Below are 13761 nucleotides of genomic sequence, written 5' to 3' on the forward strand. Positions count from 1 at the left end.
ATTTCTCTGATGACTAATGATGTTGAGCATCTCTTCATGTGCCTGTTAACTATCTATCTTCTTTGGAAAAATGTCTATTTAGGTTTTGTGACCATTTTTTAATCAGATTATTTTTTTGATGTTGAGTTGTATGAGCTTTTTATACATTTTGGATATTAACCCCTTATTGGTCATACCACTTGCAAATACTTTCTCCCATTCAGTAGGTTGTCTTTTTGTTGTTTTGTCTATGGTTTCCTTTGCTGTGCAAAAGCTTTTAAGTTTAACTGGGTCCCATTTGTTTATTTTTGCTTTTGTTTCCTTTGCCTTAGGAGACAGCTCCAAAAAATATCGCACGATTTATGTCAAAGTGTGTTCTGCCTGTGTTTTCTTCTAGGAGTTTCATGGTTTCAGGTCTTAACGTTTAGGTCTTTAATCCATTAGAGTTTTTCTAAAACCATACACACAAAAATGTTCTAATTTCATTCTTTTACATGCAGCTGTCCAGTTTTCCCAGCACCCCTTATTGAAGACTGTCTATAAGTTTTAGATTTATAGTAAAAGTGAGGAGATAGATGGTAGAGAGTTCCCGTACTACCTTTCCTGCCAAGCTTCCCTGTTATTAACACCTTGCATTAGTATGGTACATTTGTCAAAATTAATGGGCCAGTAGACACATTATTATTAACTAAAGTCCACAGTTTATTCATATTTCCTTAGTCATTACCTAGTGTCCTTTTTCCATTCCAGGACCCTATCCAGGAACTTAACTAAAAAGAAATGTTTACATTACTTCACTACTATAAATGAAAGGCTAGTGGTTTTAATACACACTAAACTGTTAAAATGAAAATATTCACAGTATCACAAGCAACTAAACCTTTGTTGAAACCAAACATTTGGGGGAAATTTGTTACTGCAGCTTAGCCAAGTCAGCATAACCTCATATATCCTGATACACCCCCATGCCACTAAAATCATCTTATATCCCATCAGTAGTATATTAAGCACTGACTTGGTGAGGCTATTGCCCCTTTTTTACAGAAGTAATTGAGTTCTTTGGTTTTTTAACTGAAGTATAGTTGAATTACAGTGTTGTGTTAATTTCTGCTGTACAGCAAAGTGATTCAGTTATACATACATATATATATATATATACACACATCCTTTTTTTTTTTTTTTTTTCAGTATGCGGGCCCCTCACTGTTGTGGCCTCTCCCGTTGTGGAGCACAGGCTCCGGACGCGCAGGCTCAGTGGCCATGGCTCATGGGCCCAGCTGCTCCTCGGCATGTGGGATCTTCCCGGACCGGGGCACAAACCCGTGTCCCCGCATCGGTAGGCGGACTCTCAACCACTGCACCACCAGGGAAGCCCTACATTCTTTTTTATATTCTTTTCCATTATGGTTTATCATAGGATACTGCATATAGTTCTCTGTGCTGTATGGTAGGACGTTGTTGTTTATCCATTCCACATGTAATAGCTTACACCTGCTAACCCCAGCCTCCCGCTGTCCCTCCCCCAACCCCCTCCCCCTTGGCAACCCCAAGTCTGTTCTCTATGTCCATGAGTCTGTTTCTGTTTTGTAGATAGGTTCATTTTGTCATATTTTAGATTCTACATTATAAGTGATATCGTATGGTATTTGTCTTTCTCTGACTTCACTTAGTATGATAATCTCTAGGTCCATCCACGTTGCTGCAAATGGCCACTATTTCGTTCTCTTATGACTGAGTAGTGTTCCATTCTATATATGTACCGTATCTTCTTTATCCATTCATCTATCACTGGACATTTAGATTGTTTCCATATCTTGGCTGTTGTGAATAGTGCTGCTATGAACATAGGGCTGCATGTATCTTTTTGGATTAGAGTTTTGTCTGGATATATGCCCAGGAGTGGGACTGTTGGATCATACGGTAATTCTATTTTTAGTTTTCTGAGGAATGGAATACTGTTTTCCATAGTGGCTGTACCAACTTACATTTCCACCAGTAGTGTAGTAGGGTTCCCTTTTCTCCACATCCTTTCCAGCATTTGTTTCTAGAGTTTTTAATGATGGCCATTCTAACCAGTGTGAGTTGGTACCTTGTTGCAGTTTTGATTTGCATTTCTCTAGTAATTAGCAATGTTGAGCATCTTTTCACATGCCTATTGGCCATTTGTATTTCTTTGGAGAAATGTCTCTTTAGGTCTTCTGCACGTTTTTCGATTGGGTTGTTTTTCTGTTGTTGAGTTGTATGAGCTGTTTGTATTTTGGAAATTAAGCCCTTGCCAGTTGCATCATTTGCAAATATTTTCTCCCATTCTGTAGGTTGTCTTTTCGTTTTGTTTATGGCTTCCTGTGCTGTGCAAAAGCCTGTAAGTTTGATTAGATCCCATTTGTCTATTTTTGTTTTTATTTCTGTTGCCTTGGGAGACTGACCTAAGAAAACAGTGGTACGACTTATGTCAGAGAATGTTTTGCCTATATTCTCTTCTAGGAATTTTTTGGTGTCAAGACTTATGTCTAAGTCTTTAAGCCATTTGGAGTTTATTTTTGTGTATGGTGAGTGTGTTCTAACTTCACTGATTTACACACGGCTGTCCAACTTTCCCAACACTACTGAAAAGACTTTTCCCCATTGTATATTCTTTCTTTATCTAAGATTAATTGACCATAGCGGTATGAGTTAATCTCTGGGGTCTTTACTCTGTTCCATTGATCCATATGGCTGTTTTTGTGCCAATACCACGCTGTTTGGATTACTGTAGCTTTGTAGTATTGTCTGAACTCTGGGAGGGTTATGCCTCCTGCTTTGTTCTTTTTCATCATCATTGCTTTGGCAATTCTGGGTCTTTTATGATTCCATATAAATTTTAGGATTATTTGTTCTAGTTCTGTGAAAAATGTCATGGGTAATATGATAGGGATCACATTAAATCTGTAGATTGCTTTGGGTAGTATGGACATTTTAACAATATTCATTCCTCCAAGAGCATTGGGTATCTTTCCATTTCTTTGAATCATCTTCAGTTTACTTTATTGTTTTATAGTCCTCAGCATATAAGTCTTTCATCTCCTTAGTCAGGTTTATTCCTAAGTATTTTATTTTGGGGGGTGAGATTTTGGAAGGTATAGTTTTTTATATTCCTTTTCTGATATTTCAGTTAGCATAAAGAAATGCAACCAATTTCTGTATGTTAATCTTGTATCCTGCTACCTTGCTGAATTTATTTATTCTAATAGTTTTTGTGTGGAGACTTTACGGTTCTTTGTATAGAGAGAGTATCGTGTCATGTGCGAAGAGTGACAGTTTTACCTCTTTTCCAGTTTGGATACCTTTTCTTTTTATTGTCTGATTGCTGTGGCTAGGACTTCCAATACTGTGTTGAAGAGAAGTGGTGAGAGTAGGCATCCTTGTTTTGTTCCAGATTTTAGTGGGAAGGCTTTCAGCTTTTCACTGTTGAGTATTATATTGGCTGTGGGTCTGTCATAAATAGGTTTTATTATGTTGAGATATGTTCCCTCTATACCCACTTTGGTGAGAGTTTTTATCATGAATGGATATTGAATCTTGTCAAATGCTTTTTCTGCATCTATTGAGATGATTGTGGGTTTTTGTCTTTTGTTTATGTGGTGTATCACATTGACTGATTTGCATATGTTGAACCATTCTTGTGAACTTGGGATGACTCCCATGTGGTTATGGTATATGATCTTTTTAATGTGTTGTTGGATTCTGTTAGCTAATATTTTGTTGAGAATTTTTGTATCTATATTCATCAATTCATCAAAGATATTGGCCTGTAATTTTCTTTTTTGGTGGTGTCTTTTGTCAGGTTTTGTTATCAGGCTGATGGTGGCTTCATAAAATGTCTTTGGGAGTGTTCCTTCCTCTTCAGTTTTTTGGGAAGAGTTTGAGAAGGATCAGTATAAGTTCTTTGCATGTTTGGTAGAATTTGCCTGTGAAGCTATCTGGTCCTGGACTTTTGTTTGTAGGGAGTTTTTAAATTACAGATTCTGTTTCACCTCTAGTGATCAGTCTGTTCAAATTATCTATTTCTTCTTGGTTCATTTTTGGTGGGCTGTATGTTTCTAGAAACTTGTCCATTTCTTCTGGGTTGTAGAATTTGTTGGCATATAATTGTTCATAGTATTCCCTTACGGCTTTCTGTATTTCTGCAGTATTGGTTATTATCTCTCCTTTTTCATTTCTTATTCGGGTTCTCTCTTTTCTTCTTGATGAGCCTGGACAGGAGTTTGTCAATCTTGTTTATTACCCTTTCAAAAAACCAGCTCTTGGCTTTATTGATTTTTTAATATAATTTTTGAGATTCTCTATTTCCTCTCTGATCTTTATTATCTCCTTCCTTCTGCTGACTTTCAGTTTTGTTTGTTCTTTTTAAGTGGCAGGTTAGGTTGTTTGAGACTTGTTTTTTTTTGAGGAAGGCCTGTATCACTATGAACTTCCCTCTAAGAACTGCTTTTGCTGCATCCCATAGATTTTGTATGGTTGTGTTCTCATTGTCATTTGTCTCAAGGTATTTTTAAATTTCCTCTTAGATTTCATCGTTGACCCATTGGTTTTTTTAGTATGTTGTTTAGTCTCCATGTAATTGTTTGATTTTTCTGTGGTTGATTTCTAGTTTCATGCTCTTACGGTCACAAAGATGCTTGAGATAATTTCTATACTCTTAAATTTGTTGTGCCCTAATATGTGGTCAATCCTAGAGAATGTTCCATGTGCATTTGAAAATAATGTGTATTCTATTTTGGGGGGGTGTAATGTACTGAAAATATCAATTAGTTCTGACTGTTGTATCATTTAGGATCTCTGTTGCCTTACTGATTTTCTGTCTAGAAAATCTGTTCATTGGTGTAAGTGTGGTGCTAACGCCTCCTACTATTATTGTATGGTTGTCAATTTCTGCCTTTATGTCTGTTAGTATTTTATGTATTTGGGTGCTTCTATATTAGGTGCATATATGTTGATGACTGTAAAATCCTCTTCTTGTGTTGATCCTTTTATCATTACATAGTGTCCTTTATCTTTCTTTATGGCTTGTTTTAAAGTATATTTTGTCAGATATGAGTATTGCAACCCCCACTTTCTTTTCATTTCCATTTGCATGAAATATTTTTCTGTCTCCTCACTTTCAATCTGTGTGTGTCCTTTGCCCTAAAGTGGGCCTCCTCTAAGTAGCATATTGTAAGCTCTTGTTTTTATAATCCAATCTGCCACACTGTGTCTTCTGATTGGAGTAGTTAGTCCACTAATAAATAATTATTGATAGATATGTATTTATTGCCATTTTAACCTTGGTTTCCTGTTGATTTTATATTTCCTCTTTGTCCCTTTCTGTTTTTCCTTTTGTGGTTTGATGTTCTTCTTTTGTATTATACTTATGTTCTCTTCTTGGTTTTTGTGAATCTGTCATATGTTTTTGATTTGTGGTTACCCTGTTTTTCAAGTATGTTAACCCCATCTTCTGTCTCCTTGCCTTAGACTAGTAGTCATAGAGGCTCAAACACGTTCTAGGAAATGAAGAAAAAAATCTACATTTTCTGACTCTCCTCCACATTTTATGATTTTGATGTCCTCTTTTACATCTTCATGTTCATCCTTTTGCTGTTCATTGTGGTTATTATCACATTCACAGAAATTTGATTTTTTAAAAATCTGTGTACTGGCTTATTTATAGGTGATTTTTCTCTCCAATTGTGATTTTCTCTTTCCTATATATTCTTCTTTTCTATTTAGAGAAGATTTCAATATTTTCTTTAGGATAGGTTTTAGTATTGCTGTATTCTTTTCGTTTTTGCTTGTCTCAGAAATTCTTTCTCCTATTCTAAATGATAATCTTGCTGGGTAAAGTATTCTAGGTTGCAGATTTTTCCCTTTCAGGACTTTGAATATATCTTCCTACTCCCTTCTGGCTTGAAACGTTTCCGTAGAGAAATGCTGATAGCCTCATGGGGCTTCCCTTGTAATTAACTCTAATTTTTGCCGTTTTTATTATAAAATGTCTTGGTGTAGGTCTGTTTGGGTTTACTTTGTTTGGACCCTCTGTGCTTCCTGTACCTGGATATGTTTCCTTCTTTTGGTTTATGAAGTTTTCAGCCATAATTTCTTCAAATACATTTCCAATCCCCTTTACTCTTTCTCCCCCTCCTGGATTCCCTATTATGCCTAGATTGGCATGCTTTGTATTATTCCATAGGTCTCTTCTATTGCTTGCATTTTTATTCATTTGGCCTCCTGTCTGCTGTCCTGATTGGGTGATTTCCATTATTCTGTCTTCCGGGCTGCTTGTTCGTTCTGCATTATTTATTCTATTCATTGCCTTTAATTCAGTTTTTGTCTCAGTAAATGAGTTTTCTAATTTTTATTGGTTCCTCTGTATAGTTTCCAGTTCCTTTTTACAGTGCTCTGCATTTTTGTCGATAGCCTTAATTACTTCAATATTTTTATTATCTTTTTGAAATTGGTGTGTGTTAAACTAAAGAGGTCTGTTTCATTATTCTTTCAGGGGAATTCTCTTGGTCTTTTAACTCGGAGTGGCTCCCCTGCTTCTTCATTTTACTTGTATTTCTCTTATTCTGTGAGTTTAGGAGAAACAATTATCTACTGTGGTCTTAGGAGGCTCTTTATATGTGGGGGCATCCCTGTGTAGCTTGTGTGGGTTTAACATTTTTGGTTCAAGGGCTGTTCTTAGTATGGCTGCCTATCGCCTCTTTCCTCAGCGCTTGCTGGCCATTATCCCCTTAACAGGGAGTGTGCAGATACGGCGGCTGGTGCCCAGTCGTGGGACTCTCAGTGGCAGTGGCAGCTCATGCATGGCCCTGGAGCATGCCATGGGAGCAGAGGCAGCTCGCAGCTCTGCTCCCCGGGAGGGCATAGTCAGCAGCTCGAGACGGCTCCTGCAGTGAGTGTAAGAAGTGTTCCACTGAGAGCTTGCACAGGGGACAAGGCTGTAATGGCAGGTTCTGCCCCTCCCCTTGCACATGGCCCACACAACGGTGCCTGGCCTCTAAGGCAGCCCAGGCTTCCTCCTCGTACAGCTTCAGATAGGGTTGCACAAGACTCCGACCGCTTCAGGCTGTTTCTGCACAGCCCACCCCAGCCCTCTCCCCAGGTCTGATCTCCAAAGCCCAAGCTGCTTCATCCAGCCCCTGCCCGCACCAGTAGACACGCATCTCAGGCTGGGAAGTGCAAAGCAGTGGCACTGACCGTCTGTGCAGGTCTCTCTCCATTCTAGCTGCTGCAGACTGGTTGCTGTGCTCTACTCCAAGGCTCTGAAGCTCCCTCTTATAACAGCTGATCTCTCTGCCAGCAAAAGAACTTCCAAGGGTGCAGGAACCTTTCTTCTTTTACAGCTCTCTCCCAGGGGCCCAGGTCCGATCCAGATTCCTTTCTCATTTTTTTCCTTTTTGCCCTACCCACTTACATAGATTTTCTTGCTGTTTCAGAGGTATGAGGTCTTCTGCCAGCATTCAGTGGATATTCTGTGAGAACCTTTCCATGAGGTCTTCTGCCAGCATTCAGTGGATATTCTGTGAGAACCTTTCCACATGTAGATGTATTTTTGATGTATTTGTGAAAGGAGGTGGTGAGCTTCACATCTTACTACTCCGCCATCTCGACTGCTCTCCCCAGAAGGAACTGAGTTCTGAGTGGTGATGCCCGTGAAGGCCAGTAGTTGAACGTTTCCCATCAAGTGTTAAGAGCTTGTATACAGAAGACGTATGAGTAAGGCTGTTATCTAGGGCTTCTGTAATAGGAACAGCTGGGGGACACACACATACAGTGCCCATCTTCCACCAAGTCATTTGGAGGCAGAAGTGGGAGGAACACAGAACACCTATCCTACCCTAGGTCTTCCGTGGGTGGGGAAGCATCTGGAAGGAGACTGCTCTGAGTAGCCTGCATTGGTTGACTGCAGGGCTTGCTCTCCCACAGGCCAGACCTGCCCAAGAGAACCTACTCCATCTGATTAATTGAGCCAAAAATCTGTCTCCCTGGCTAAATCCTACCCATACTTCAGGATCCTACTTCATCATCATTCCATGGAACACTTCCCTTGATCTCTTCAAATCTTAGTTATGTGCCCTTCCTCCACGCTCTCCTACCCACCTACCCACCTGTGTTATCCCCACGGTGGCACTGAAATCCTCTGCACTGAAAAAGTCTTGATATGTCTGATTCCCCACGCCTCCCATGCCCTGTGAGGTCATGCACTGTTGATCCTCTATACCTAACACCCAGCAAACTCATTAAGTGTTGGACATATAGATGAATGGATAAGGAAACAAACCCAACCCCATTCCTAGTATTTCTATCTTCTGGAGCCCCCAAAGGACATCTTTTCCCTCTGTCTGTGGCAACTCTCCAGAGATTTACAGACAGCATCCTTATCCCCCTGGGATCCACCCTGCTCCTGCCCTCCGTTCATACATGCCAGTTTGGAGACTGTCCCCTCACCATCTGGTCATTTTTCCAGATCCACTCCAGTGCCCTGGGTGGCTCTGGGAGAGCCCAAAGAAGGCAGAGTTTAGGAGTCTCATCCTGTGCCTCAGGAGGTATGTCCCAGCTCTTACGTGCAGCAATTATGGATCAGAAGATAGGATTTTCTAATGGTGCTGTGCTTCCCTGGGGTCGCTTGATTCAGTCTGCAGTAGCTAAGTCCCCTCCGCAGGGTGACTTCCCACAGGTGAAAGTTTAACCCCCATGAAGAGCTCACAGGTCTCAGCTGCCCCCTACCCAAGCAGCTTACACTGTGGCCTCCCTGGCCTTCCCTGCTGGCCAGTCAGGCCCAAATATTGATGCCTGCTGATAGAAGTGTACAAGCACAGCAAAGACCAATATGGGGAGAGGGGAGAAAAGTCAGGAATTTGGGATTAACAGATACACACTACTATATATAAAATAAACAAGGACCTACTGTATAGCACAGGGAACTACATTCAGTATCTTGTAATAACCTATAATAGAGAAGAATCTGAAAAAGAATATATATATATATAGTAACTGAATCACTGCTCTATACCTGAAACATTGTAAATCAACCATACCTAAATTTAAAAAAAAAAAGACCAATACAACTTCATCATCCAGACCTCCCAGTCCTGTTGAGGCCACTGCCCCTTGTAGCCAGAGGAGACCCTGACTACAGGGAATGGTGGGCATGCTGTGGCCAGACCGGACAAGAGCCAGAGCTGGGTCTTAGAAAAGCACATGAGCCTACACTATCCTCAGCAACAGCCCTGGACCCACCTTCTTCCCTTTCCTTCCTTCCACCAGCACAGAGGAAGTCTCTTCTCCAAATGGTTCCTCATAGTGGACTCACATGGGGCCTGCTGGGCTTGTTCCAACCCTGAGTAGTCTCCTGATATGAACACCCTCATCCCACTAGTTCTTTCTCCCTTCCTGTCCAGAACTTTGCAGGGTGCAGTTATGGCCGTGGGGCTCTGGAGCCCATTCTCCATGATTATCGTCCTTTTTAAATGCAGTCAAGCCTAGCATGGCCCTCTGGTGCAATCTGAGTGACTCACAACACAACTGTCACCCCTGCTCAGAAACCAGTACTTGCCTGAGTGCAGCCGAAGGCCCTGTCTTAATTGTCAGGATGGTATTTCACTTCTTGGTTTGGGCCCATCATTTGCCACCTATCCAGGCTCCTTGGATAAAAGGCTGATTCCAGGGCTGGAGCAGGCAAAGTACAAGACAGCTAGAATATCTTGTGGCAGAAATTAAGGAAGCACCCTTAAAATGATGGGGATACAGGAGCTAGCTTGAAGGAACTCAGATTGACCAAACGTGGTACAATCTGAGTATCAAAATAAATGATAACAATGTTCACAGGATAAGAATCTATGAGTCCATACTGATAACTAAATGAACACAAAATTTTTAATGGAAAAGAAAGCTTCTCCACATAACAGAATACCATGATAACTGTATAAGAAATTATGGAAGTTAGAAAATCACTCACCATTTTGCAGCCATCCTGATAACTGATTCAGCAAAAATGATCAATCCAGGCTAAAACTTACGGGTAGTAGTCTGATGAGGAACAGGACGTTTAGAGGCTCAAAGTATCTTTCCACAAATTACTTAGTAAATACAGAAAGAAAAGTAGTAACTTCACAGTGTAGTAACTTCACAGAACATAACCTTAACCAAGGAGTAAGTTATCAGCGAGAACAAGATAAACCATCTACTGTGATGCACTTGGGACACAGCACCATGCCTGTGAATTCCCTGCCAAAAACGTATGTCCTGAATCCAATCACAAGGAAACACCAGACAAACCTAAATAGAGGGATACCCTACAGAATAACTGACTTACTCTTCAAAATATCAAGGTTAAGAAAGGCAAAGACTGGGGAATTGTTTTAGATTAAGTAAGACCAAAGAGATGTGATCAGCAAAATCTGAATATGAGCTGTGGGCCAGATACTGGTATTGTATCATTGCTCTAGTTCCTGCTTTTGATAAGTGTAATGTGCTTATAGAAGAGAAAGTCCTTATTCTTAGGATATACATACTGAAGTACTTAAGATAAAAAGGGTAGGGTGCTTTTCTCAAATTGTCCCAAATGGTTCAAAAAGAGATATATAAATATATAAAGCAAATAATAAATAGGACAACGCGTGAACAGTTGGAGCATCTGGGTAAAGGATACACAGGAGTTCTTTGTACTATTCTTGCAACTATTTTCTAAGTATGACATATCAAAATAAAGTTCTTAAAAGGCACTTTAAAAATTTTTACCTAATTAGCTATTTCCAGGTTGGGTCCTCTGCAGGTATGTTAAATACACCTTCTTTGACTTCATCACTGTTAAATGTCCAGCAGGTCAGGGCCACAGAAACTTCCCTCCAGGGAACAGACTTCATTCTGTTAACACCCGTAAGTTATTCCACGAACTGAAAATCTTATTAAAGATACAAGCATCTAGCCCACAGTCTCTTTTTCTTCAAAGAGGTCATCAAGCAACATTATGGCAAATAACTTGGTTGGATCAAGGAATCCTCTGTGAATGGATCAGTAAATAAATGGGGTTTTAGAGCTAGGAAAAACCTAGTACGATCCCATTATTCTACAAGTGTTTACTGCCTAATAGCTCTGCCAAGGAAAGAAGGTGCAGCTCATGCACTATGATTCATTCCACAGACACTGGCACTTATATGCCAGGCACTGTGTTAGGCACCCTCTCACGAGACTTGTTGAAAAAGGCCCTCTTTTGAGCCTTCTGACCCCAAACCCCTTGATGAACAGAAACTTGCGTTTCAGTCAACCTCTGGGACTGCATCACCTACAGTTAATGAAGTATACCTGTTGTCACCCAGGACAAGTATAGTGCTGACCCCTGAACAATGCAAAGGGTTAGGGGCACTGACCATGCAGTTGAAAAATCCACATATAATTTATGTCAGCCCTCCATATCCGTTCCACATCTGCGGGTTCAACTAACCACTTGCATGGTACTATAGTGTTTACTATTGAAAAAAATCCATGTATAAGTGGACCCAGGCAGTTCAAATTCATGTTGTTCAAGGATCAATTGTATATTTACCATCCTAGGCTCTTGCCCATCAATATCACTCCTCTTTGTGAGTGACTAAAGAAAGCTGCTTCCTCACTAGGACAGAGGCTCTTCAGAGGCCAGGTCACATGCTGTGATCTAATCACTGCTGGAAATTAAGCCTCAAGGTGTCAAAACCACCAGAATCTAAAAAGTATGCATGAAAACACATTTTAAGCCATAAGCACACTAGGAATTCTTTTCCCAGAGACAGATCAGGATATTATTTTTTCTTCTGATGCAGAGTCACATACTTGATTTTCACAACAGCTTAGGTCAAGAAAAACAAGAGGCACTTAGATTTCCTGCTCACATCTCTGCTGGACGGAGATCAAGTATGCTACAAGTGCCCGCTACCCAGGATCAGATACAAATGGGGACAAGCCAGACAAGAGCATGGAAAATGTGCACTTTAAGCCTGGCCTTGCCATAGAAGTGGCTCTGATAACCACATCCCAGTGCTCAAAGAAATATAAGGATCACCTGTCCCGAATGAGTCATGCAAGGCCCATTTTTACCATGTATTCCCTAACGGATGTCCCAGCTGCTGTGTAAACTTCCTCCTTTCTCATTTTCAGAGAGAGCTGGATTCTGTCTTCCTTCCTCCACTGTCTCTGGCCCCCAGCACAAGCACCACACACCTCAGCTGCTCCCACTGCCTCAGAAGAACCTTGAAGAGCTGAGTCTGGGGGACCTTCCCTGGTGGCACAGTGGTTAAGAATACACCTGCCAATGCAGGGGACACTGGTTCAATCCCTGGTGTAGGAAAATCCCACATGCCGCGGAGCAGCTAAGCCTGTGTGCCACAACTACTGAGCCTGCGCTCTAGAACCTGCGAGCCACAACTACTGAGCCCACATGCTTCAACTACTGAAGCCCGCACACTCTAGGGCCCGCGTGCCACAACTACTGAGCCTGCGTGCTGCAACTACTGAAGCCTGCACACCTAGAGCCTGTGCCCCGCAACAAGAGAAGCCATCGCAATGAGAAGTCCACGCACTGCAACGAAGAGTAGGTCCCTCTCGCTGCAACTAGAGAAAGCCCACACACAGCAACGAAGACCCAACGCAGCCAAAAAATAAAATTTTAAAAATAATAAAAGGGGCTTCCCTGGTGGCACAGTGGTTGAGGGTCCGCCTGCTGATGCAGGGGACACGGGTTTGTGCCCCGGTCCGGGAGGATCCCACATGCCACAGAGCGGCTGAGCCCGTGAGCCATGGCCACTGGGCCTGCGCATCCGGAGCCTGTGCTCCACAACAGGAGAGACCACAACAGTGAGAGACCCGCGTGCCGCAAAAAAAATAATAATAATAAACACAGATGTTTAAAAAAATATTTTTTAAGTAGTCACCTTCTCTTTAAAAAAAAAAAAGAGCTGAGTCTGAGCATTAGCCACATACCTAAGTCCCTCCATGTCATAGTCCCGTTCCTCACAGCACCCCTCTGGACACTTGACTTCTCCATCTCCCCCTGGCAGATAAGGTTGGTGGCAGTCAGCATCCCTTCCCATCTGCTTCTGGTATGGCTTCCTGTAACTAGAGGCTGAAACCTATTTCAAAGACTCCCTTGCTGCTAGGATTCTAGTTGCAAATTAAGTTCCTATATATGTACTCAGAGAAAAAGGAAGCAAGATGGAGGCCAGCCTCTTAATCTTTTGGCTGTTTGTGCTGACAAGCAAGGAGGTAGAGCATGGGTACTGATAGCATGGGTGGCTGAACCAGAATTTCAGTGTCAAGTTTCCGGCTTCATGAGTTCAAGAAGCAGCTGAATTCAAGTAGCTTCATGAATTCAAGTGGCTTCTTCATGCCTGGCTGGCCACCCCAGCTGTGTTCTTGAACTCAGCAGTTCCAGTAGCAACCTCCTGACTCCCGCTCCTGCAACCCTTTAACAATTTTATAGTACTTTATATCCATGTATTAAACTCCTTTCTCCTTAAGAATATCTAGGACCATTTGTTTTCTGCACTGGACTCTGACTGATTCACTCCCCTCAAAAACGTGGCTTTCAGAGCTGACTCCTGCCCTCTGTGTGGCTTGAGCCAGGCAGAGCAAGTGGGTTAATCATTTCCTCTGATTTGGCTCTGCTGTTTCAGCAGCCCGGAACTAAATTAGTCTGTTTTGGCAAGCCCATCACATTGGTGACCTGAAGCCTCCTCTTCCACCCCACTACTGGGCTTTGTCCTCACCACATACTCCTCCACTGGGCCTTCC

General features: G+C 41.7%; 1 protein-coding gene across 6 annotated transcripts in view; it reads left to right on the top strand.

The window, feature by feature from the left end:
• FBXO10 (F-box protein 10) overlaps positions 1-13629 on the top strand; it is an 83322-nt gene extending 69693 nt beyond the window's left edge. Inside the window, exons 13-15 of one of the 6 annotated variants that reach the window (XR_004350349.1) lie at positions 7434-7519; positions 8465-8543; positions 12130-12257. Coding sequence is in view for 1 of the 6 variants with exons in the window: in XM_032634798.1 (XP_032490689.1) it covers positions 12130-12226 (97 nt within the window). In the remaining 5 variants the exon portion in view is untranslated. Of the gene's footprint in view, positions 1-1167; positions 1204-7433; positions 8443-8464; positions 8544-12129 lie in introns of those variants that run through there. The other 5 variants (XR_004350351.1, XR_004350350.1, XR_004350348.1 and 2 more) reach the window with 5 other exon arrangements.
• Positions 13630-13761: the final 132 nt, after the last annotated feature.

The sequence above is a fragment of the Phocoena sinus genome, chromosome 6 (assembly GCF_008692025.1).
Source record: "Phocoena sinus isolate mPhoSin1 chromosome 6, mPhoSin1.pri, whole genome shotgun sequence".
NCBI lineage: Eukaryota > Metazoa > Chordata > Mammalia > Artiodactyla > Phocoenidae > Phocoena > Phocoena sinus.